Source organism: Struthio camelus, chromosome 13 (assembly GCF_040807025.1).
Source record: "Struthio camelus isolate bStrCam1 chromosome 13, bStrCam1.hap1, whole genome shotgun sequence".
Taxonomy (NCBI): domain Eukaryota; kingdom Metazoa; phylum Chordata; class Aves; order Struthioniformes; family Struthionidae; genus Struthio; species Struthio camelus.
This window is the reverse complement of record NC_090954.1, coordinates 21,744,958-21,767,325: the sequence shown is the minus strand read 5'-3', so window position 1 is coordinate 21,767,325 and position 22,368 is coordinate 21,744,958. Positions and strand designations below refer to the sequence as shown.

Here is a 22,368-nt window from a genome sequence, read left to right as displayed (position 1 = left end):
TGGGGTGTGCGTTGGAGGAACGGTGCGAGTGTGTGTGTGTATTTTAGGAGCGCTGTGCGTATTAGAGTGTGTATGTGAGGGGAGCGAGGTGTGTGTTTGTGTGTGTACGTGTGTTACAGGAGCAGCGTGTGTTGCGCGAATGGGGCGTTAGAAGAGTGGGGGGGGTGTGTGCGTCTCCCTTAGAAAAATCTGTGTTTTCCTGCGGGTACGCGAAGCTGAGTGTGAAGCCGGTGCCGGGAGAGCAGCTCCTGTGCATTATCCGTGTGTGCGTGTGTGTGTCACGGAGGGAGCCAGCCAGCCGGGCGCGGGGCGCATCTCCCCGGCCATCCCAGCGCGGCTTTTCTCGCCTGCCGAGCGCAGCCGAGGTTTGTGCAGAGAAGCCCGGCGAGCCGGGCGCGAGTGTCGGTGGTGGGTCTGGAGGCAGGCGCCCCGTTCAGCCGCGAGGCTCCTCGGGCTCGGGGCAGCTGCCGGCGGCGGAGCCGGGGCGGCGGCTGTCCGGGAGCCGCTGCGGGGCGGCGGCGGCGGCGGAGCGGGGCGCTGCGTACCCGGAGCCGGCGCCGCCGGGGCTCCGCCGCCCGGCTCCCCCGGCCGCGGCCCGGGCAGCGCCGCGGTGTGCCCGGGCGGCCCGGCGCCCCCGGCCGCGGCGGAGCGGAGCCCGCAGCCAGCCGCTGTGCTCCGGCCGGCGGGGTGGCGGGGGGCGAGAGTGGAGATGGCAGCGGGACCCTGCGAGGGATCTGCTCTCCCCGGGTCCACCCTCAAGGCCCATCCGCCTCTCCGGGCTCCAGTCTTGGAGGCGAGCTGCTTCCGCTGCTGCCAGCTTCCTGCGGCCCTGCCGGGGTGTTTCAGGCCCGTGACATTTTTGCCTTTGGGAAATCGAGCGGGCTAATGCCAGGGAGGACGGGAGCCCCACATGATCAGGGAAGGGCAGTGGCGGGGCCCCTGGGTGGGAGGATGGGGGCTGCTGCCCCGGGGAGGCTCTGACAGGTCTCTGCCTCCCCGGCTGCTGGAGTTGGAAGGGATGTGGAGAAGGAGAAAGGGGGAGGGAGGGGGGGAGGGCCCCGGCTTTGTGCTCTTTTCTTCACTGTGGACCTTTAAAGAAATGGTCTGGGGGTAGAACTGTTTACAAGTGGTGCTGTTCCTCATCGCAGGGTGCTCCAGCTTAGGGTGCTTGGGCCCAGTCTGCGTAAATGCCGAGCAGCCGCAGTGGTAGTCGGAGCCTAAAGAAACCATATATTAAGGGTGGGATGTGCTACCTAATGCCAAGGATTCAGCCCATCCATGTCTTCAATGTGAGACTGGACATTAGTGGATGGTTTTTGGACAGTATTGTCCTCAGTCTCAGCCCTTTGCATGGAGGGGAGCTAGTGGAGCCATGATTAGCATTTACTGTTTGCTCCAGTATTGCTGTAGCTCTGAGCGTCACAGCAGAGCTTGGAGGGGGTGTGTGGGGGGATTAGTACTTGTGTGCTCAGTGCAGGCTTTGGATAGACTTGTAAGCACAGCTTCAAGCCATGCAGTCAGCCGTTGGGAGGAATAAGAGGGTGGACTTTGCCTATTTCAGGAGCAGCGCTGGCTTTTTGCGAAACTGGGCCGAGGTGGCTGTGGGGAAACACAGGGAGCAAAGGGCTGTTCAAGCAGTTGTTTAAAGTCTCATCATGTTGTAACCTTTCCTTCATTAGGGGTTGTTTTGGGGGGAATGACTGAATTCTGTAGGATTTTGCATGCCACTGTCCTCTGAGAGCTTCTCAGTCATGCATTAAGCAGCGTGACTAACGCTTCTCTCATGTGGTTCAATCTCTCTCACACTCTCCCCATAGGGAGAATTGTATATGCAGAGGAGTAGTTGTTTTGGGAGGGGTTTTTATTTTTAAGTGCTCTGTGTTCTGCCAGCAGGTCGGAAAAAGGTGCCTGGCACCAGAAAAGAAAGCGTGGGATGGTCCTTAGATCCCATGGGAAAATAGTCCGATGTCTTGGACTGGCCCCTGGGAAGCCTCTGTCTCCTGCACAGACGTGCTTTTGCCTGGTGGTAGAGACTTGCACCTCAGCCTCGCGCCCTGTTTTGGGCTCTCACGTCTGCACTGTGTCATTCACATCCCTAAATACCAAGCAAGATTTGTTACCCTCGTGACCCCAGGGCATTTCATGCCTGCTCTACATTCCCCTTAGGCAGTCCCTTGTGGGGTGAAAATGCTGTGATGATCCCACTCAGGTTTCCAGCCCTTTCTTTTCCTGAAGCCTTTCTGCTTTGGAGGTTTCCTTTGCCTGCAGAGGCAAGGCATGGATGAGACACGTTGCTCTGTGGGTTCATGTGCCAGCCCCTTTTTCGAAGCAGAAAACATGGGTGCTGTCTCCTTTGGGTAACTCCCTTCCTCCTTCAGATGCCTGGATGGGACAGGCCTCCTTGCATGTCCAGCTCCTGGAGCCCAGCGCCACAGCTGACTCAGGGCCGTGTGATGGGCAGAGGTATTGCCCTGCTTTGGGACTTTCACCTTTACCTGAGATCCTTTACCCTGTACTCAGACTTAGTCAGAACGGCGCTACGTCATCGGTAGTCATGGCCCAGCCCAGTGCAAACAGGCTTGGGCAAACAGTCTCGCAGTGGGAGGCAGACGTGGGCGCCTCTTCCGGCCAGGGCTGTAGAAATAGCTTCTCCCAGGAGGCCTCTTCCAGTGCACTGGGTTACCTCTGTTCTCCTCCTGTTAGTCTGCCCCTGCTGCACAGCCATTTCCAAAGGGAGTACAAAGCAATGGGGCGATGAAACCCAGTTCTGGTGCACACACACACACACAGGCCCGTGAAGGCCTTCCTGCTGTGGACAGCGCAGGCAGTGTGAGTACGTATATGTGCTGTGGGTAGACCCATGCATGATCCTTGTGGGAGTACTCTTCATACCAGGGGTATGCACGCACATTAACACAGCGCACACACACACACACACACACACAGTGCAAATACCCCCACACATGGAGAGATCACACACACAGGCACACACAGTGGCAACACTGGCATGCACACACTCTGCCGGTGCAGATGCACACCTTGCTCAGTGCACGTGGATGTGTGCTCCATACATGAATGCATACTCATATGTAGTGGACATATTCTCCTCATGCAGATAAAGATGTGCTTCTCATAGTGTATACATATGTGTGGTCCATACACACTGCCTGTACACATGCTTGCGCAAGTACCCTGTCTCCTAGCAGAAACACACAATTGTGCTCAGTGCAGGTGCACACACACTCAGAGTGCACACACAGACATATGCACACATTCTCTTAGTGTAGACGCACACATGTGCACGTGTATTCACTGCTAGCTTTTGCCTGTATTGTTGCAGAGACACAGTATGTTTATACTTTGCTTCTTACCAGCTCCACTCCTGGCCCTGTGGAGGGGTGGAGGAAGACCAGGTTTCCTTTTCCTTTCCATCTGGCAAAAGGAAGGTCTCAGAAGTATCTGTGCATAGCGTGCTTTCCCCTACCCTGGTCTGAACAGTTGTGCTGGCCCATGCACATCTGGCTGGGCAGCGATGGTAACACCACTCGCCTTCTACCATCTGTGCCCTTTCCCTCAGCAGGGCCGGGAATGTTTCTTCTGCGTGTGAAGGCTGCAGAATAAGGGAGCAGCTCCAGAGGCATGGGGCAGAGCGTGAGCTGGGCTTTGGGGCCATAGCTTTGCCTCCAGGAGCAGAGATGTGTTTTCACTTGTTGGGGAGGGACAGCTCTCTTGCGTGCCCACCGAGGAGGGCTGGGTGGCACTCGTCCATCAAGGGAGCACAGGAGCGGATGGCCTGGGAGCTGCTGGCTTGACGGAGGTACCAGGATGGACAGTGCAGGGTGTTCCATTTGTTGAGGAGAGCTACGGATGCCAGTGACCAAGAGTTAGGGACTTGCTATGTGGCACTGCAGAGCAGAGGTGGTAGAGGACAGCTTGCCTGTCCCATAGAGGCTCCCAAGATGGGTGAAGAGTATGGGGAGAGGGAATGATGGGGTAGCAAGAAAGGGTTGCTGTGGGGCCATCACAGGTACTGGGGGCTGTGCTTGTGGTTGTTGATTTTTAGGGCATATGGTGAAGCCACTGGGCTTTCTGAGAGCTGGTGAGCTGGACTGTGTCCCTTCATGGCCCACAGTGGTGCCCATGGCTCAGCTCAAGCCGTGTGGATGTGCTTGGAAGAAGGTGTGTTCCCAGAATGGACTGGGGAGGACAGGAAAGCTGGTGGCTGGGCACAGCACCAGGCAGGGTGTTGGTCCAGAAGTGGAGAGTCTCTGTGGGGCTAGTGGTTATTATGCCTGGCTCTGCCTCTGCAATGTGCGCATACTGGAAGGAGGTATCCAGTGGCTGTGTGCCTGCAGTGCCTGCAGTGCAGCATGTGCAGTGTGTGTCTCTGCAATGCAGGGGGGCAGTATTTCTGTCACTATCTCTGCAGCGTGCAGGGTGGGCATCAGCACTGGGCATGCAACATGGGGCCGTCTCTGCAGGGCAGGATGGGCACTCGCGGGATGTGCAGTGTCCCAGTCTGAAGTGGGAGGGAGTGGGAAGGAACAGTGTATCTGCAGCGAGTGAAAGGAACATAATATCTGCTGGTGCAGGGTGTGGGGTTGCCTAGTGACTGTGTAGCGGAGGGGAGATGGTGTGCCTATCATTGCAGTGTGCAGGGGCTGTGCAGTGTAGCTGCTCTGCGGGGAGGCACAGGGTCTGCAGTGTGAGGTGTATGTCTGCAGTGCCTGTGATTGTAATGCTGGGTGGGCAGTGACTCTGTGTCCCTCTGGTAAAGGGGTGCACAGTGCCCCTCTTTCTGTGAGGAGTGCAGATAGATGGCAGTGCCCCTGCCTACAGTGCGTGATGGATGATGCACGGTACCCCTGCATCCCTGCCGTGCAGGATGGGTGGCGCCCTCCTCGCACCCTCCAGTGCGAGGCTGGCAGTGCTGCTGTGGTTGGCAGTGCAAGGAAGGCACTACCGCTGTGTGCCTGCCATGGCAGTGCCCCATGTCCCCGCACTGATGAATAGGTGGTACCCCCACATCCCTGCAGTGCAGGCAATGCCCTGTGTCCCTGCAGTGCTGGATGGCAGTGCATCCCTGTAGTACAGACAGAGCCCCTGTGTCCCTTTGGTGCTTCTGTTTCTGCAGCGCAGGCAGATGAGTGCAGTGCCTGTGTGTCCCTGCAGTGCATGGCAGGCAGTGCCCCTGCAGTGCATGGCACACAATGTCCCTGTGTTTCTGTGGTGAGAAGCTGTCTCTAAGCCTAGCTGGCTCACATCGGGTTGCTGGCAGAAGGCTGTGTGCAGTCCACCCTGTTTGTGTGCCTCACTGGGTCTAATTACAGTTTGTGTGGTGACAAAAAGGGTGGACAGTGGCAGGAGTGGCTTCCTGCAAGTGAGAGGAAGCCAGGGCTGGGGTTTCAATGACTGGGTTGCTCACTCCAGCAGGGTGTTGCAGGAACTTTGCAAGCTGGGACCAGTCCTCCTGGGCATTTTCTTGCTGGAGGCTGCCAGGAGACAACAGCTGGGGCCAAATCTGCTAGAAAAATCACTGAAGTCCCTGCCCTTCAGGGAGATGTTTTGGGACCATGTCCAATCCTGCCAGACACAGGATGTGCACCCAAAAGGATATGCCACAGCAGTGCGAAGGTGGGCTGGGGTGGAGCAGACCCAGGGGCCTGGGGATCGCACTCCCTAACCTCCAGTGTCTGTGTCTCCTTCCAGCTCCCCTGCAGTGCGGGATGAAACCACTAGCATCCTGCCTGGGCGTGTGGCTCCTCTTCCAGCTCCCTGCCCTGGTCTCTGGGACGCGTGTGGTCTACAAAGTGCAGGAGGAACAACCACCCAACACACTTATAGGAAGCCTGGCCTCTGACTACGGCTTCCCAGACATGGGGCACCTCTACAAGCTGGAAGTGGGGGCCCCCTATCTACGTGTAGATGGCAAGACTGGGGACATCTACACCACAGAGACCTCCATTGACAGGGAGAGCTTGCATGAGTGCCAGCACCTCCTACCTGGACACCCCTGCTTGCTGGAGTTTGAAGTGTCCATCACTGACCTGATGATGAACAGCAGCCCACGTCTCCTTGAGGGGGAGATAGAGGTGCTCGATATCAATGACAACACCCCCAACTTTGCCTCCCCTGTTATCCCCCTGTCCATCCATGAGAACACCAACATTGGGGCACTCTTCTCCATCCCCCTGGCCATGGACCGGGACTCGGGTCCCAATGGCGTTGCCTCCTATGAGCTAGTGGCTGGTCCTGAGGCACAGGAGCTCTTTGGGCTGCAGGTGGCTGAGGATCAGGATGAGAAGCAGCCACAGCTGATTGTCATGGGGAACCTGGACCGGGAGCAGTGGGACTCCTATGACCTGACCATCAAAGTGCAGGACGGAGGCAACCCACCACGGGCAAGCAGCGCCCTGCTACGCATCACCATCCTGGACATGAATGACAATGCGCCCAAGTTTGAGAAGGCCCTGTATGAGGCGGAGCTCTCCGAAAACAGCCCTGTGGGGCACTCTGTCCTCCAGGTGAGTGCATGCAGGAGCACGGACTTTCTTCTCCTCCTCTGCTCCCCTCCAGCCTGGCTTTGACAGGAACAACCCAGGGAGCATTTATACAGCCACTAGCTGCCACAGTGCCTTGAGGAAGGAAAGACCCTAGAGGGGTTGCTAGCTGTAAGAACCCATCGTCTTATCCCAGGGCCAAGGGGTGGGCAACATCCCTGGGATGTCACATCTCCTAAAATGAGACTGGGAAGGATGTGAGGGAAGCTGTAGCCGGGGCAGGGGCTGCAGGCCATGTCTGAGGGGCAGCAGCAGAGCTTATGGATATTAAAGAGCAAGGCTCCAGGTCTCAGGGGAGGGCTGGGACCTGAGGGCCAAGGGGAGCCTGGCTTTCTGCCAGGCTGCTTTAAATGTTGCCTGCAGGCAAGACATGGACCCTTTCGTAAATTACATTCCCTTGGCTGTTTTGTGGAAACTCAGGCTCGCTCAGGAGATGGAGGACAGGCAGCTTCCCTGGTGCCTACCTGGGGCTCTGCCCGTGGCTCCAGGGGTGTCCTGCTGTGCCCAGGGCTCTGCTGCGGCTGAGGCTCTGTCCCGTCACAGGCAGCAGCGAGAATTGGCCGAGGAAGCCCAAGGGGATGGATCTCCATGGATTTGGCTTAGAGGGGGCATTGAGATGATAGTAGCCGACATCTGTTTATCTGCAGCTGCCATCTTAATAAGCGGAGCGCGGCCAGCTCTCATCTGCTTGCTAATTCTGATGTGAATTTTAAGAATTCATTTTTCACTGTTAAGAGAATGGAAGTTGGAAGCAGATAAGGGAGCTGCATGGCCGGGAGGAGAATGGGCTGAGATGCCGCTGCTGCCATTGCTCAGCTTTTATCTTTCAGGGGGAAAATGACTTCCGCCTTTTTTGTGAGTGGAGGTAAAAGGTGGAATTTACATTTAACAACTTTCGTTCTCCATCCAAATCTGCTGAGCAAGATAACGGCAGAGCAGCAAATGGTGCAGAGAAGAGGCCGCTTGGAGAGCCGATCAGGGAGGCAAAAGTTAGACAAACCTCATCTTCTTTAGAAAGCAAATAATAGGTGTAGAAGCAGGTTTTTGTGAACACAGAGCTCCTGACAGGAGGGCAGAGAAGGCTGGTGCCATGCACTGTGTAGATGGCCCCAGCCCCTATTGGGCTGCACCCCTTAAAGCCAGGTTGGAGCTGCTGCAGCCTTGCTTGGCCTGATCTGACGTCCTGGCCACCTCCACTGGCAGATGTCAGCCTCACAGGTCACACAGGGCAGGCAGCTGCTGCCCGTGCTGTGCGAGGCAGGCCACGGCCCCTCCAGGGCTGGTCAACCTTTCGAGCCCCCCTTCCAATCTGGTTGCTGAGTTGACGGCCGGGGTAAAAGTAGAGCAGGGCTGCCAGTAATGGGAAGAGAGGGCTTAGCCACTAGAGGGAAGAGAGGGTGTGAGGTGGGCCTGCAGCCCTGCAGTCCCTCCCTACTGCTGCCTGGGCTGCCGCCCTGGCTCCTGGAGGATTCCCTGCATGCCAGAGCCGGCCGGGAGAGGAGCACTGCCTGACCGGCCCAGCCGGTTTCGCTGGAAGAGTGAGGAAAAGTCTCCCTGCCAGAGGGCCGCTCCCAGCTGCCCTTCCAGTCCCAGGCTCTTTGCCCCATAGGCCTTGGCCCCAGAAGAGGAAATCCTGGTTTTTCCCCCCAGCCTGCCTGAAAGGAGGGCTTCATGGGCAGCGCAGCGGCTTGTGGAGGGGCTCGTGCAGCTTGCCCTCCCGCTCACCATTTCTCCTTTCATCCCTCAGGTGAAAGCCAATGACTCAGATCAGGGCGCCAATGCCGAAATTGACTACTCCTTCCACCAGGCCTCAGACATAGTGCGTCGTCTGCTGCGCCTCGATCGCACCACGGGGCTCATCACTGTGCAGGGGCCCATCGACCGGGAGGACGTCAGCATCCTCAAGTTCTCCGTCATGGCCAAGGATAAGGGGGCCAACCCCAAGAGCGCCCGCACCCAGGTGGTGGTCACCATCAAAGACATGAATGACAACGCTCCCTCCATAGAGATCCGGGGCATTGGGCTTGTCACCCACCAGGATGGCATGGCGAACATCTCAGAGGATGTGCCGGTAGAGACAGCTGTGGCTCTGGTGCAGGTATCTGACCGAGATGAAGGTGAAAATGCCGTTGTTACCTGTGTGGTAGCTGGTGATGTCCCATTCCAGCTGCGGCAGGCCAGTGAAACAGGAAGTGATAGCAAGAAGAAATACTTCTTGCAGACCACCACACCGCTGGACTACGAGTCAGTGAAGGAATACACAATTGAGATTGTTGCAGTGGACTCGGGGAACCCACCCCTCTCCAGTACCAACTCCCTGAAGGTGCAGGTGGTCGATGTGAATGACAATGCACCCGTCTTCAGCCAGAGCTTCACCGAGGTGGCTTTCCCTGAGAACAATGAGCCCGATGACCTAGTGATGGAGGTGAGCGCCAGTGATGCTGACAGTGGCTCCAATGCCGAGCTGGTTTACTCCCTGGTGATGGACCCCTCCTCTAAGGGCTCTTTCACCATTGACCCCGACTCTGGGGAGATCCGAGTGAAGGCAATGCTGGACCGAGAACAGAGGGAGCGCTATGAATTCTTGGTGGTGGCAGCAGACAAGGGCAGCCCCAGCCTCAAGGGCACAGCGTCTGTGGCCATCAACGTCATGGACAGGAATGACAATGACCCCAAGTTCATGCTGAGTGGCTACAACTTCTCAGTGATGGAGAACATGCCGCCCCTCAGCCCTGTGGGCATGGTGACGGTGATCGATGCTGACAAAGGAGAAAATGCCCGCATCCAGCTGTCGGTGGAGCAAGACAATGGGGATTTTGTGATTCAGAATGGCACTGGCACCATCCTATCCAGCATCTCCTTTGACCGGGAACAGCAGAGTACGTACACTTTCCGACTCAAGGCCGTGGATGGTGGGGACCCTCCTAGGTCTGCCTATGTGGGGGTGACCATCAATGTGTTGGACGAGAATGATAATGCCCCCTTCATCACTTCACCTTCCAATGCCACCTACAAACACATCCTGCCCCACACCAGCCCTGGTCAGCAGGTTAGCAAGGTCAAGGCAGAAGACATTGATTCTGGTGTCAATGCGGAGCTGACCTACAGCATCACGGGAGGCAACCCCTTTGAGCTCTTCCAGATCTCCCCACACAGTGGAGACATCACCCTGGAGAAGGAGATCCTGCGCAAGCACCACGGCCTGCACCGCTTGGTGGTGCGCGTCAACGACAAGGGCAAGCCCTCACGGCATGGCACGGCACTGGTGCACTTCTACGTCAATGAGACACTGGCCAACCGCACACTGCTGGACACCCTGGTGGGGCACAGCCTGGACACACCTCTCGACATAGACATTGCTGGTGACCCCGAATATGAGCGCAGCAAGCAACGAAGCAACATTCTCTTTGGAGTCATTGCTGGCATTGTGGCTGTCACCCTCGTCATCGTGCTGGTTGTCCTGGTGCGCTACTGTCGGCAGCGGGAGGCCAAGAGTGGCTACCAGGCAGGCAAGAAGGAGACCAAGGACCTGTATGCACCTAAGCAAGCCAGCAAGAGTGGTAAGAGCAAGAACAAAGTGAAGAAGAGCAAGTCCCCAAAGCCACCTAAGCCCACAGAGGATGAGGAGGAGACAGGGCTGCAGAAATCACTCAAGTTCAACCTCATGAATGACTCCGTCAGCGATAGCCCCCGCATCCACCTGCCCCTCAACTACCCACCGGGGAGCCCGGACCTGGGGCGCCACTACCGCTCCAACTCGCCTCTGCCCTCTATCCAGCTGCAGCCTCAGTCACCCTCTGCTTCCAAGAAGCACCAGGTGGTGCAGGACCTGCCAGCCACCAACACCTTTGTTGGCACCGGGGACAACAACTCGACAGGCTCCGAGCAGTACTCGGACTACAGCTACCGCACCAATCCCCAGAAATACACCAACAAGCAGGTAGGCGAGCTTATCCTGAGGCCGGCCGTGGCCCCCCCTCTACACCGGGGAGCCATCTGGACAGAGGTGTGGGAGTGAGCATGGACTGGCCCTGAGCTCTGCATGCATGGCCTGGGGGGCTGGCAGAGGACTACCACAGAGTCTAGCCACGGAGCCTAATCGTGGGACAGGGAGGGTAAGGGGAGGGGGGCGAAACTATTGGAACCCTTGTCAGAGCGCCTGGGGCTGGGTCCTGGTGGCGCTATCTGGATCACAGTGACGTGAAGGGCCCTGCATGTATGTCCCTCTGCATGCAGAGCCCCAGGGAAGAAATCTGACCCTCCTGGATCCCTGTTTGGGGACTAGCTTTGAGAGCACTGAGAAGCACAGTGCTCACCCCTCTCCACCACTGAGCAAGTGCCTTGAGCTGATTCATGGGGAGGAGAAACTGGTCCTGCTCCCTGCTGAAGCTCCAAGCAACCAGTTTCCAGTCCTGCCTAGGGCTGGAGAGCACAGAGGAAGGCGATAACGTTGCTTTGCCAGCCTGGCTCTCGGTATGGCTGAGCCTTTTACAATCCCTGTGTGAAGCAGCCTGAAAGGGAATTTTGCACTCACTGTGGCTCCCTGGGCTAGGTGGGGGAGCAAAGCTCTGCCTTTTTCCCAGGCTCAGGTTCTGGCTTCCCTGAGGCTTGGGCCCTTTGCCATAGCAGAAGCGGTGAAAATCAGGCTTCCTTTAGTGCGAGCATCAGGCCTGGAGCTATGGCTCTGCGGGAGCCATGCTGCAGCTTCTGCCGAGGCCGCTGCAGAGGAGAGTGGATCCAGGTTGTCAGTGCTTTCTCCATGCGGTGCTCTTCCCTGGCAGCGTGGGGCCAGCAGACTTGGGGGGTCACTGCTGTCTGCCAGGGCTGGGGCTGGGTCAGTGTTGTGTGGGGCTGGGAGTGGAGGTCGGCCGAGGTGCAGGGTATTGGGGTCTCTGCTGTGTGCTGTGGCTGGGTCACTGCTCTTTATCTAGCTGGGGATTTCTGCTGTGTGCGGGGCAGGGCAGAGGTAGTCTTGGCTGTGTACTGGGAGGGGCTGCTCGCTGGTGTGCACTGGAGCTTGGAGCTGTCTCAGGAGGTCGTGGGGTGACTGGAGGGGTCTGGAACTTGCAGAACCCTCTTTCCTTGGGCTGTCTGGCCAGTTCAGCTTGCACGATATTTCTGCTTTGGCACCTGTCGGGCCTATCCTTAATTAGCTGGGGAGGGAGAGGGGGAATGAGTGCTGGTGGCTTTACCTACTTCCTGTAGCCTGTGGGTGAGGACCACCTGCTCCCCCAATGTACTGTATCCTCTGTGCCCCTGTGGAGACCCCCTGCTCCACTCTTTGTACCCTGGTGAGCGGCAGGCTGGGCTCCTGCCGTAGGGCTGAGCTCTGCTGCCCTGTTGGATTTAACTTCAATAAAGTTTTCTATTTTTGACCGGTTGTGCCTTATTTTCCATCATGCCCCTGAGGCTACTCTTGCTGCCTGCAGTTTCCCAGGTGTGTCTTCCATGTCCCAAGCTGCCACAGCCCCCAGGTCCTGGAGTGCCAGAAGTGATGCTCCTGTGGGCCAGCCATCACAAACCCTCCACTGTGCCCCAGCAGGGCCACTCCAGATGCCTTGCAATATTGACTCTCCCTTGACATCTACCATCTCTAGTTACTGGCTGGCTCTCTGAGGAGAAAACTTCCTCCAGGACACGGTTCACAACACACTCATGTACATATACATGCACCTGGACATGTGTAGACATGGAGTGAAACAGTCCGAGCCATAGACCAGCCAGCCCAGCTATCTTCAACCCCAGTATCCCCCTGCAGTGACTTCTGGTTCATCCCTGTGCCGTTTGGAGAACTTCCTGTCTTCCAAGGCCAGCGCATGGAGGAACAGAGCCCTGTCTCACTGTGCCTGGCTAGCATGACCCAGATCTTGCTGGTGAGGACTGAAAGATGCTTAGCTCTCACCAGCTGAATTGCTGGAATCAGGACGCTGTTGCACGTGGAGTTTCAGTGCATCAGCAGCGCTGGGGAAAGCACCTGAAGCTAGATGCTCACCTTCCCCACCCCTGCAGCCCTGGAATGCAATGGGCACCCTTGCAGTGAAGGAGAAGTCTTCCCAGGCAGGTTTCCTGGTGGCAGCAGGGCTGCGGGAGGGCAACGGAAAAAGGTGGCCACGCTCTCCAATGAGACTGTCTGCTTCTGGATGGGCATTCTGCCACTCCCTGCAGGCAGGTCGGGAGTGACACGGCTGCCATGAGGCTTCCTCAGGCTCTTATCTCCAAAGGGGTTGGAGAGAATTCCTGGTAAGCAGATGCAGCATAGCACCCCTTTCCTGGTCTCTGAATAGCCTGGATGAGGCTGTCCTACAGCAACCCTCTCTCCAGAGGTGCAGCGTGGGGCAGATCTCAGGCCTCCCCTTCCTAGCTGCCCCTCCTCCTCAGGATTCTTGTTGTAAACTGAGGCAGACATCCCTGCTCCAGTCACACCAGATTCACCTCTTCTCCAAGGGCTCCAACTGGCTGCACCAGACTTCTGGAGAAGAAGACATCTGGTACTTGGAGAGATTAGATAATGTGGGGAAACCAGCGATTCTGGCTTTGGTTGTTTCAGCCATGTGCCAGCGTTGGCTCCCACAGCTTTCTAATTTGTTTTGCTAACAGCATAAGTTTTTATCGTGAACTCTTCAGGAAGTGTCTGGGCCTCCTAGGCAGGCTGGGTCAGGGCCTGCGGGGAGGAATGTTGACTAGAAAAGAGAAAAGGAGACACCAGCAGCCACCTAAATAGCTAGTTGCTGCAGGGCTGGGCTGGGCAGTCTGGGGGCCTGGCTCAGCATTACTATCTGCTTCCCTTTGTGAACCTTCTGAAAGAAATTTCCCTTCCTTTCTTGTCCTCAGCACCTCTTTGATGAATCTGGAGTGAGAACACAACCTCTCAGACATTGCAGTGGGGAGTGTCTCCTCTTCTGCCCTTCTCCCAGGCTCCATGCTTTAAGACTTTTTTGTACTGGGGGGCTACCCAGCATCCTTTCCTCATTGCACAAATCCAGCACTGCTCAGACTTATTACAGCACCCACACCATCTGAGAAGCTGACTTGAGTGGTGGTAACTTCAGTGTGCTACAGTGAGCTGAGCAGAGGCACTTGGATCTGCCCACAGGCTCAGGGGCACAGTGCGATATTAATTACTCTCTACAGCATGGGCAAGAGGAATATTGTAACTGTAATGGACAGAAAGAAATTGTCTTATTTTAGAATTTAGCTTAGAGTGTCCATAAATTGCAGGCTTAGGTGTTGCCAGATAACTGGGAAAGTGTCCTACTGTCCTGGGTCAGTGGATTTTTTTCGAGGTCATTTATGTGGAAAGAGCTGGTAAATGGATTGGGCATTTACCCAATGCAGGTGAAGCTGAGGGTTCATGGGGGATCTGCTCTGTTTTCCCTGTTTCAGAAAGACACTGTTTTGGGAGCAGTTCCCAGACAGTGCAAATCACTGTCTTACTCTCTAATATCCAGATCAATTACAGCTAGTTCAGATTTGGCGTTGGCATGCAGCGAACAACTGAGGGAACATGCCTGTAAGGCCCCTGAGACGATGATGCAGGAGCTGAGCCCCAGATGTGCTGAGGAGAGTAACTGGGATCGGCAAAACTCCTGTGAATGTGCAGTGAGACTGAGTGCCAGCAGGGAGCTAATAGAAACTGGGGAAGTGCAAGAGGGGGTGAGGAGCAGGCCAGACACTGTGTTGGCCACTGGGGAGGTGGTGAAGCAGATGAAAGTCCCACGAACAAGACAGGAACACGTGGTGGCTCCTGGCAGTGCTGTCTGTGTTGGGAGGGCCTTGGGTTTATGGAAGGGAGCGCTCTGGGGTGTCTGTGCCTGGGATGGTACTGGAGGGTGTTTGGGACCTCAGAAGAAAGAGCCTAGGCCACAGGGTGGGGAGAAGCCCTGAGATACAGCCTGACCTGTGGAACCTGAGACAGCATGGGTGTGGAAAGACTGTGCTGCAGGGGAGGTGATGGTGTGGTGTACTCAGCCTGTACTCCAAAGAGCAGTAATACAGAGGTGTGCACAGTCTACATGGCAGGGGTGACAGCAGCATGAGTACAGAGTGTAAGTTGGGGTAGGTGGTGTATGTAAGGGGTGTGGAGTCTGTATCTTATCCAGGAGGAAATGGCACAGCGATGGGTACAAGCCTTGTGAGGTGGCAGTGGGGTATGTACAGCCTGTCCTACAGTGGGAGGAGGCACAAGGGCATACAGAGCTTGGACTGCAGGAGTAGGTGGTATGTGGTGTGCACAGCCAGTACCAGAGAAAGAGGTGAGACAGGATTGTATGTAGACTGTATGGCATGGAGAGGCGACAGTGGGGTGTACACAGCCTGTAGCCTCAGACAGGTAATGGCTCTTCTGTAAGCAGAATGTCTGCAAGGACGTAGAAGCACTTGCTGTCCCTGTCCCGTCAAGGAGAGCATCAGGTCTCTCCTCCCTGACAGTCCCTGTCTCCACTAGCACTTGGGACCTCATCCTTTGCTCCCTTGGAAGGTTTACCCAGCCTGCCTGCCCTGCATGGGGCTGCCTGGATGGCTTGCAGCTCCTTGAGCCCTTCAGCTCTGGACAGGTCCTCCTTACCACCTTGTTGAGACAGGGCCCATTCCTCCCTGCCTCCCCTTGCTTCTCAAACCTTCAAGCTCTTTCTCGCCTGTTGTCCTGGGAGCCGGTGTTGGTCTGTAGTGAACATGGGCTTTTCTAGCTTGGATCTGGAGGGCTTCTCCTTTTTTTCCCCCCAGCTTTCCCTCTTTCTTTTCAGAATTGTATCTACTTTCTTCTGTCCCTCCCTCCTGATCTGATCTCCCCCTTTTCCTCTTGCTCTGCTTGGACAATGACCTTCCCCCTTCCCTTGCTCTTTTCCCTCCCCATCAGTCTCTCCTTGAAGCACACACAGGCCCCAGCATGGCCGGCTGTCTGCTGGCCCCTCTACAGAGGGATGCTGAGCCCTCTGCAGCACAGGGCTGAGTCCCTGGGCTGGCTCCGGCAGCCGAGCTGTGGATTCTCTGTGCTATGAAAGCTCTGGCTGTGTGAGTAGCTGCCTGGTCCAAGGCATGCTGATTGATATTCCCAGCACTGCTCTGCCCGCTCGGCCAGGCTCTCAGCTGCAGTGCTGTTCTCTACGCTCGCAAACCAGCCTGGAACGAGGCCCAGCCCTGCAGCCTGGTTAATCAGTCACCCAAATCCTGGGGCAAAACCCGATTCTGTGACTCTGCTCTCTGCCAGGGTGTGTCCCCAGGCCCTTTGTCATCCATACGCATGGGTGGAAAGATAGATAGCAAGGAGGCTGCTGATGGGGTGAAGGGCAGAGGGTGGTGTCTGGAGCCCATGCCACTCTGAGATGGGAAGCAGGAGGAGGAGGAGGAATGGAGCAGAAAGGGGTGGAGGGTTGGAACCTCCTCGGTGAGGACAGAGCCAGGATGTTCTGGGGCAGGACGGGGTGGAGGCTAGGGTAATGAGAAGGCAGCGTGCTGTAAGGCAGGACAGCGTAGGGTACTCTGGGGGAGAACAGAGGAGCCTGGAGCAAAGGGATACATGGCAGCTCTGTTTCTGGGAACGGGCTCAGCTCAGGATGAGGAAGACAGCCCAGAGAGAGCATGGGGCAGCAGCAAGGAGGAGAATACCGTGTGCTGGTGTCTAAGATGCTTCTCAGCCCCTGCAACATCCTACCAAATCCCCTTAACCTCATGTTCTTTTGAAATCGGCCTCTGGACCTCAGCCCTATGCCAAGCCCAAAGCACCTTCCTCCCTATCCACCCTCCGTTCTCACACATTCTTGTCATGTGAACACACCTGCCCATTAATCCTCAGGCACAACATGTCTCCATGGGAAAGTCATGATCCTACATACTGCTCTGCAAATTGCACAGCCAAGCTGCTTGATGGAAATTACTCCAAAAAGGACTCTTCCCACAGTCTCCTGCTCCTTTAGTGCCCCAATAAGCATACACTCTGCTAAGCTGAGTTAATGTCTTGTTCAGATAGTGTTTTCCAGCCCTCTGCACCAAACTTCAGCTCTACTTTCATCACACAGAGGCAGAGCAGAGCTGAGCTCAAATGGGGTGCATGCTATTGGCCACTAAAGAGGAAAAAATCCCGAGAAGTCGAGAGCCTTCTGCTTCCTCTGTGCTACAAGGCCTGGCCTCCCTGCAAAGGTGAGGAGAAGCCCAGCTGCAGGGGCACAGGCCATCTTTGGTACCTTGATCCTGCTCTTGTTATCACCTCTGGCTCTGGCTGAGATGTTCATCAGGCAAATCTGAAAGAAGCTGAGTCTCAGTTTTACCCCTGGGAGCCAGGGTCACCTGCAAATCGGACCCACCCAGCCTCCCCCGAGTAGATCTCCCTTTGACCTTGTGTTCTCTCTGATTTTCTGGAGAGTTTTTTCTGATTTTTTTCACCCTGAGGGCCTGTTCCCCATTCCCACCAAGAGTACAAGTGTCTTTTCTTTTGAGGATTCTGTACTCAACCTTGTGGAAGAGAGTACATGAGGAAGAGGAGGTCACGCAAAGGAACAGAAAGAAAACAACTCTCCAGGATTTGTTAAAAAATCTTCCTAGCTGTTTTACACTGATGGTTTCCCACAGTGAGAGCTATTTACTGTTACAGTCCCTCAGATGCTCACAGGAAGTAGTGGGTAGGGAGTAGATTTGTGGCAGTGACCTGCTAAAAGGGCAAGAGAAAGCATATTTGTTATCTCATAATTTACATTTGCTTGGGCAGTCAGTTGTGCCAGTCACATCCGTTCCTTGTGGATCCACTGTAAATATATCTAAAGATGCCCCTGCCGCAAGAAGAAAATATCCTGCTGAGCACCTCTTCACAAAATGCCTGCCTCCTGGTCCACCATCTAAACATGGCAAGATTAGGCAGTTGCTGATCTTGGCAGGATTCATCAAAGGTGTCTTTAGAGTCGTCATTTTGGAAGGACAGCAAATTACCACCTCTCCCTTGGGACTGATCCTGTTCCTTAGAAAAGAAATGTGAAAAGAGTGCCCTGATCCAGCTCCTCTGAGACATCTCTAAAGGCCCAAGCAACTTGAAACCCTGGAGCTATTTAGCTCCCGCATGGTCTGGTTTTCACATACTCCAAAATCCCTGGTGCTCTTGAGCACCTGCAAAGCTGCTGCTAGGAAGAATCTGGAAGATATCAGTCTGTACCTGTTGTGGTGGGGAACTTCTTGTCTAAACTCACAGCTGAAATCCTGCTCTAAATGTCTTGCTAATTTGAAGTCTGATGTTCCTCCTACACTAATCAGTTCACCTCTCTGTTTTCTTCATCAAAGGCACTCAAGCCCAGTAGAAAGCAAAATCAGTATTTCAGAAGTCTGAAGAGCCCTTATTTAATATTCAGCCTGGGCAAGACCTTTAGGGTGTTGTGACATTGATTTAAGGCACTGGGAGTGACTAGAGGAGCTTGGGCTGCTTTTCCAAAGCATTTCAATAGATCAACGTTTATTAGAGACTAGCAGGATGTCTCTTGCCCAGAGAGCAGAACTCAGGAACCTCTGCTAGTGCCCAGGGAATTTTGCTTGGATCAGGATCTGCAAGGTCTGGCCCAGGACTTGACAACTTACCCAGGATTTGAAAACTGGGTAAGAGATTAAATTTAGGACAGCAGATCTTGGCAACAGAATTTGTAGCCCACTAGAGATTCATGCTGAGAGATCCTGATGCTTGATGAGGCACACACATTTCACGAGGGGTGTTCACACAGCTAACAGACTGTTGTTCTTGAAGGCTCTTGTGAGAGTCTCCATACTCTTCTTACCAGTCATGTTGGAGACAACATTGCACCAGGCTTTGTACCTTCCACTGGGTCAATTTCTTCCCTCTTCAATGGCTTACTTCAAAATATTATTGCTTTTAATGGGCCAGGCTCCAGCCTCGTCAAACAATACCTCCATCTTTCACATAGTGCTTGTGTCCTGGATTCGTTCCTGGGGCTTTGTGGTATCTCTCTTGGGCAGCTCTTCTTTCTAGAATACGGGACAGATGATGCAGAAAGAGCATCACGGGCTCTTGGTAGGGGTCTGCCTGCCGAGGTAGCCCCACAGACCCTGGGGACATACGGCAAGATGTTCTGGGAGGACATGAGACTTGATTTTTCTTGCACTCATTCTGGTTTAACACGATGTACTCGGTGAATGTTGGTGCTGCCCATGGTAAGAAGGGTAGATAGGAACAGTGGTGGTTCTTCAAGGCGTTGAGTAGGACATAGGGACAGCTATACCCCGAACCAGGAAGGCTATTCCTCTTGAACAGATCGTACTGAGCGAGGAGGAGGATTTTTCAGGATGTTGTACAGAAAGGTAATGATCAGTCACACTGGGATGAGTGGATGGGATATGGCAGAATAGGATGCACTCTACAAGAAGGGACAGAGACCTGCTTCTGGGCCACAGCAGGCTGGCAGCCCTGAAATAAGTGCTCAGGCCAGCCATGTGTCTACTGGGGACCAGGGCAGCTTGACTTTCCACGGAATTATTGCAGAGAACTGGGCAGTGCCCTGACCCATCAGTCAGGCAGATTCGGGAGTAGCTTGTAACCTGGAGCACAGCGCACAAAGGAGAGTGCTTCCCTTCATCAGACCCTTCAGCCCACACTCCTCAGGTTGCAGTCTCCTTCGTGCCCCACATCTTCCTGCATTTCTGCATTCCCTGCAGGGCCCTGATGCTCCTGCACCTCCCTGCCCTTAAACTCTCACTGCTCAACCCTACAATCGCCATTGCTTCTGCATCCCCACTTCCCAGACACCCTAGACCCTGGACCTCGCCTTACACTTCTTCACCCCCAGTTATTTCACCTACTAAAACCTGAAGAGCAGTTTGCTGGTCCCCGGTCTCGTCATTTGGAGCAAGAAGAAGGAAGACCAACCTCTTGGCAAATCTACGCCCCGTGTTCTGCCATGAGGCACAGATTTCTGTGGCCTTCTCTATCAAATCGTGGCCCAAGCCAGGGTTCATCTGATCCCTCAGCATCATGCATGTGGACCCTGAGACAAAGAACCTTCTCAGTTCATGCATACCAGAGTTCCTGTGCTAGGAGGAATGCCGGTGCCAGATCAGTGCAGGCAAGTGGACTTTACAAACCTGACAATATTACTTGTCTTACTTATTTGACTTTCCCCATCAGGGGAAGATTTTACATTTAAAACAAACAAGCAAGAATTGACAATCTTTTTTTTTTTTCAATTTGGCTCAAGTCAATCTCTCTCTCTCTCTCTGTATGTTTGCATGTATGTATGTATGTATAAGTATGTATGTGTATGTACTGTATTTCTAAGAATTTCTAAAGGCACCATTCTAACTTTGACATTTTTAATTAAACTACATAATGAGTATTTGTCTTGAATTTTGAAGTGCAAATTAGCTTTGCAAGAACATCGCTTTTTCATTTTTACATAGCAGCTAAGATACTGAATTTTGAAACAAGGCATTGACTTGATGAAAGATCTGATTTCAAAAAAAAAGATATTTTTTCCGCGCAAAGCTTTCTATTGAAATATTTCTGGTTATCTCTCTTTAAGAGGCCTGAGTCTACTGCTTGGGACCCCCTGCTCTCTCCGGAGTGCTGAATAGTCTGTCAGCTCCATTGGGTGCAACTGGCAGCCAGATTAGCTCATTATTTGCCCAACATTATTTTCCCACTCTACAGCTGTTAGATTCCTTGAGGGCTTTATTCAAGTATTTCTCCCATTCCTGGAACCTTTTTCTCCCCAGGATCATCATATGGTTTTACTGCGATTATGAGACCTCTTTCTGTGTCCCGAGCAATTTCCACTCTATAGCAACTATCTACAGAAATGGCTCTATTATCAGCTTGAAGGTGATAGACATTTCAGGAGACCACGGTCAGTTCAATTATTCCATAAAGTTTATGACCCCTTTAGATTTTACGAGTCACCCTTCAGAAGATTCATTTCCATATTTTCCTTTCCAGCCTTCATTTCAACCAAAGAAACGCCAAATTGAACATCCTTGATGGGCTTAAAGTTCTGATAGGCTGAGAGGTTAGGCAATCTTCATCCTGAGGCTGTCTAAATGGGTTTCTAATTGTGTTAAATTTTGCTATAAGTTAGATAAATTCAATTTGACCAGGCAGGCTGGCACTAGGCTTTGGCAGCTTCTTTGAGCAGCATGCAAATTTCAGGAGGCTTCAGGGCACCTGTGTGGAGTCAGCCCACATTTTCACCCAGACTTATTCATTAAAGAGTGCCTTGGGATCTAATGTCCATTTTAGGACGGCTGTTCTGCTATCATTATTTCAACAGGACTTGCAGCACCTCTCTTCTGACTGCAAGGTCAGTACTTGCTAATTGTCAGAAGTGAAGCCCACATGAGCAGTCACTCCGAAAAGTGAGTAGTTGCTTTTCTAATAATATCTGGTTTCGAGAAGTGCTATCCACATGGATTCCTTGATGTCTTTCCTGCAAATATGGATTCCTCCTGTAGCTTCATTTGTTGACAATGAAAGAGCTAAAGAGTTTTGGGGAACAACTCTCCCTTTAGAGTCTTGGAAGGGATGGATGCAAGGACCTGACAGGCAGGGTGCAGCCATCAAACAAGACCTCATGAACATGAGATGAGCCAGAACTGGCAGCTCTGCTGCTAACGTGCCTTGTGCAACCATAGTACCTATGATGGAGGCAACCTTGGCAAAATAGCTGACCTGAGTCCTGGAGGAAACCATACTGATAGATTTGAAAATTAGACTTTAAGGTCTGTTAGTCCTTTCCAGCATTGTCAGTGCTCATTTGGAGACACCACCTTCAATGTCAAAATTTTGGGAGGGGTTAAACAATTTTTTTAAAGCAAGAGGGAGCTTACAGGGGTGTGACCTTTGCTTACAGCAGGGTCCTTACACCTTCCTTTGAGTTATTTGTGCTGGCTGGAGCATGGGTCTGCTGCAGGTAGGTAGTTGTTATGCCTAATTGCCCTGTTCCCTCCTTTGCCACAGAGCAGGCGGAACCCCAGGGACCAGTTCCCTTGCTCTGCACCGTCGCTTTCCTCAGTTTCTTTGTGTGGCGCTTAAACTGAGCAATTCAGTACCGCTGGAAACTGCAGCAGCTCTGGCTTGGTCTGGTGTTCACTTTGGGATGTGATAGTTCGTCTTGTGCCTAAGAAAATCTGGGAATGAAGATGCTGGGGGCAGGGCAGGGAGGAATCTTTGGGACAGATAGGATCTGTAGGGGATCAGAGGGGCACAGGAGGGAGAAGCGTAGGTGCCACGAGGGTAAGACCAAGCCAAGGCAGTATATGCCTTTGCTGCTCATATTCAAACAACCTCCCTAATCATGCTGCTCTATCTGGTACCACATGTCATTGTGAATTCGTCATGTCGCGTGTGGACACCACAGCCCTGGGTGTGAGGGTGGGTCTGCAGTGTTGCAGGAGGAGTGGTGATGCTCATGGGGGGATTCTTCTTGAAAAGCCTGTGCAGCTGCTGGACAGTGTGCTGTCAAGGAATAACAAAGGGATCGATGGGAAAGGCTATCTGTGCTGATTCTGTCCTCATCCCAAAATGGTAACAGAAGCACGTACTACTGGAGATGCTGTTGCTCAGATGAGCTGTAAAACGGTTGATTACTCATGCCCATGAGCTGAGCTTGTATCTGGTTTCCTAGAGCGAGAGTATTACCCTGGATAGTTTTGGGCAATTCTGGTCCTGCCTTCCTAGATGCTCGCTCTGATTTCCGCTGGGGATAAGATTCTCCTCAGCTGCCTGCTCTGAAGCCTGCATTGCATTGCACAGGAGCTGTGTTCCTCTCCAGCCATGACACTAACAAGTAAAATAATTCCCACGTGCAGTAAAACTTCCATATAGGAAAAG

The 22,368-nt window shown here is 53.8% G+C and overlaps 1 protein-coding gene across 4 annotated transcripts in view; it reads left to right on the top strand.

Moving 5' to 3' along the window:
• Positions 1-22,368, top strand: part of PCDH1 (protocadherin 1) — a 60,325-nt gene that overhangs the window by 1,140 nt on the left and 36,817 nt on the right. For 3 of the 4 annotated variants that reach the window (XM_068959420.1, XM_068959423.1, XM_068959421.1), the window contains exons 2-3: positions 5,710-6,524; positions 8,308-10,500. In XM_068959420.1, coding sequence (XP_068815521.1) covers positions 5,710-6,524; positions 8,308-10,500 — 3,008 coding nt within the window. Of the gene's footprint in view, positions 1-341; positions 366-5,709; positions 6,525-8,307; positions 10,501-22,368 lie in introns of those variants that run through there. The other variant, XM_068959422.1, reaches the window with a different exon arrangement.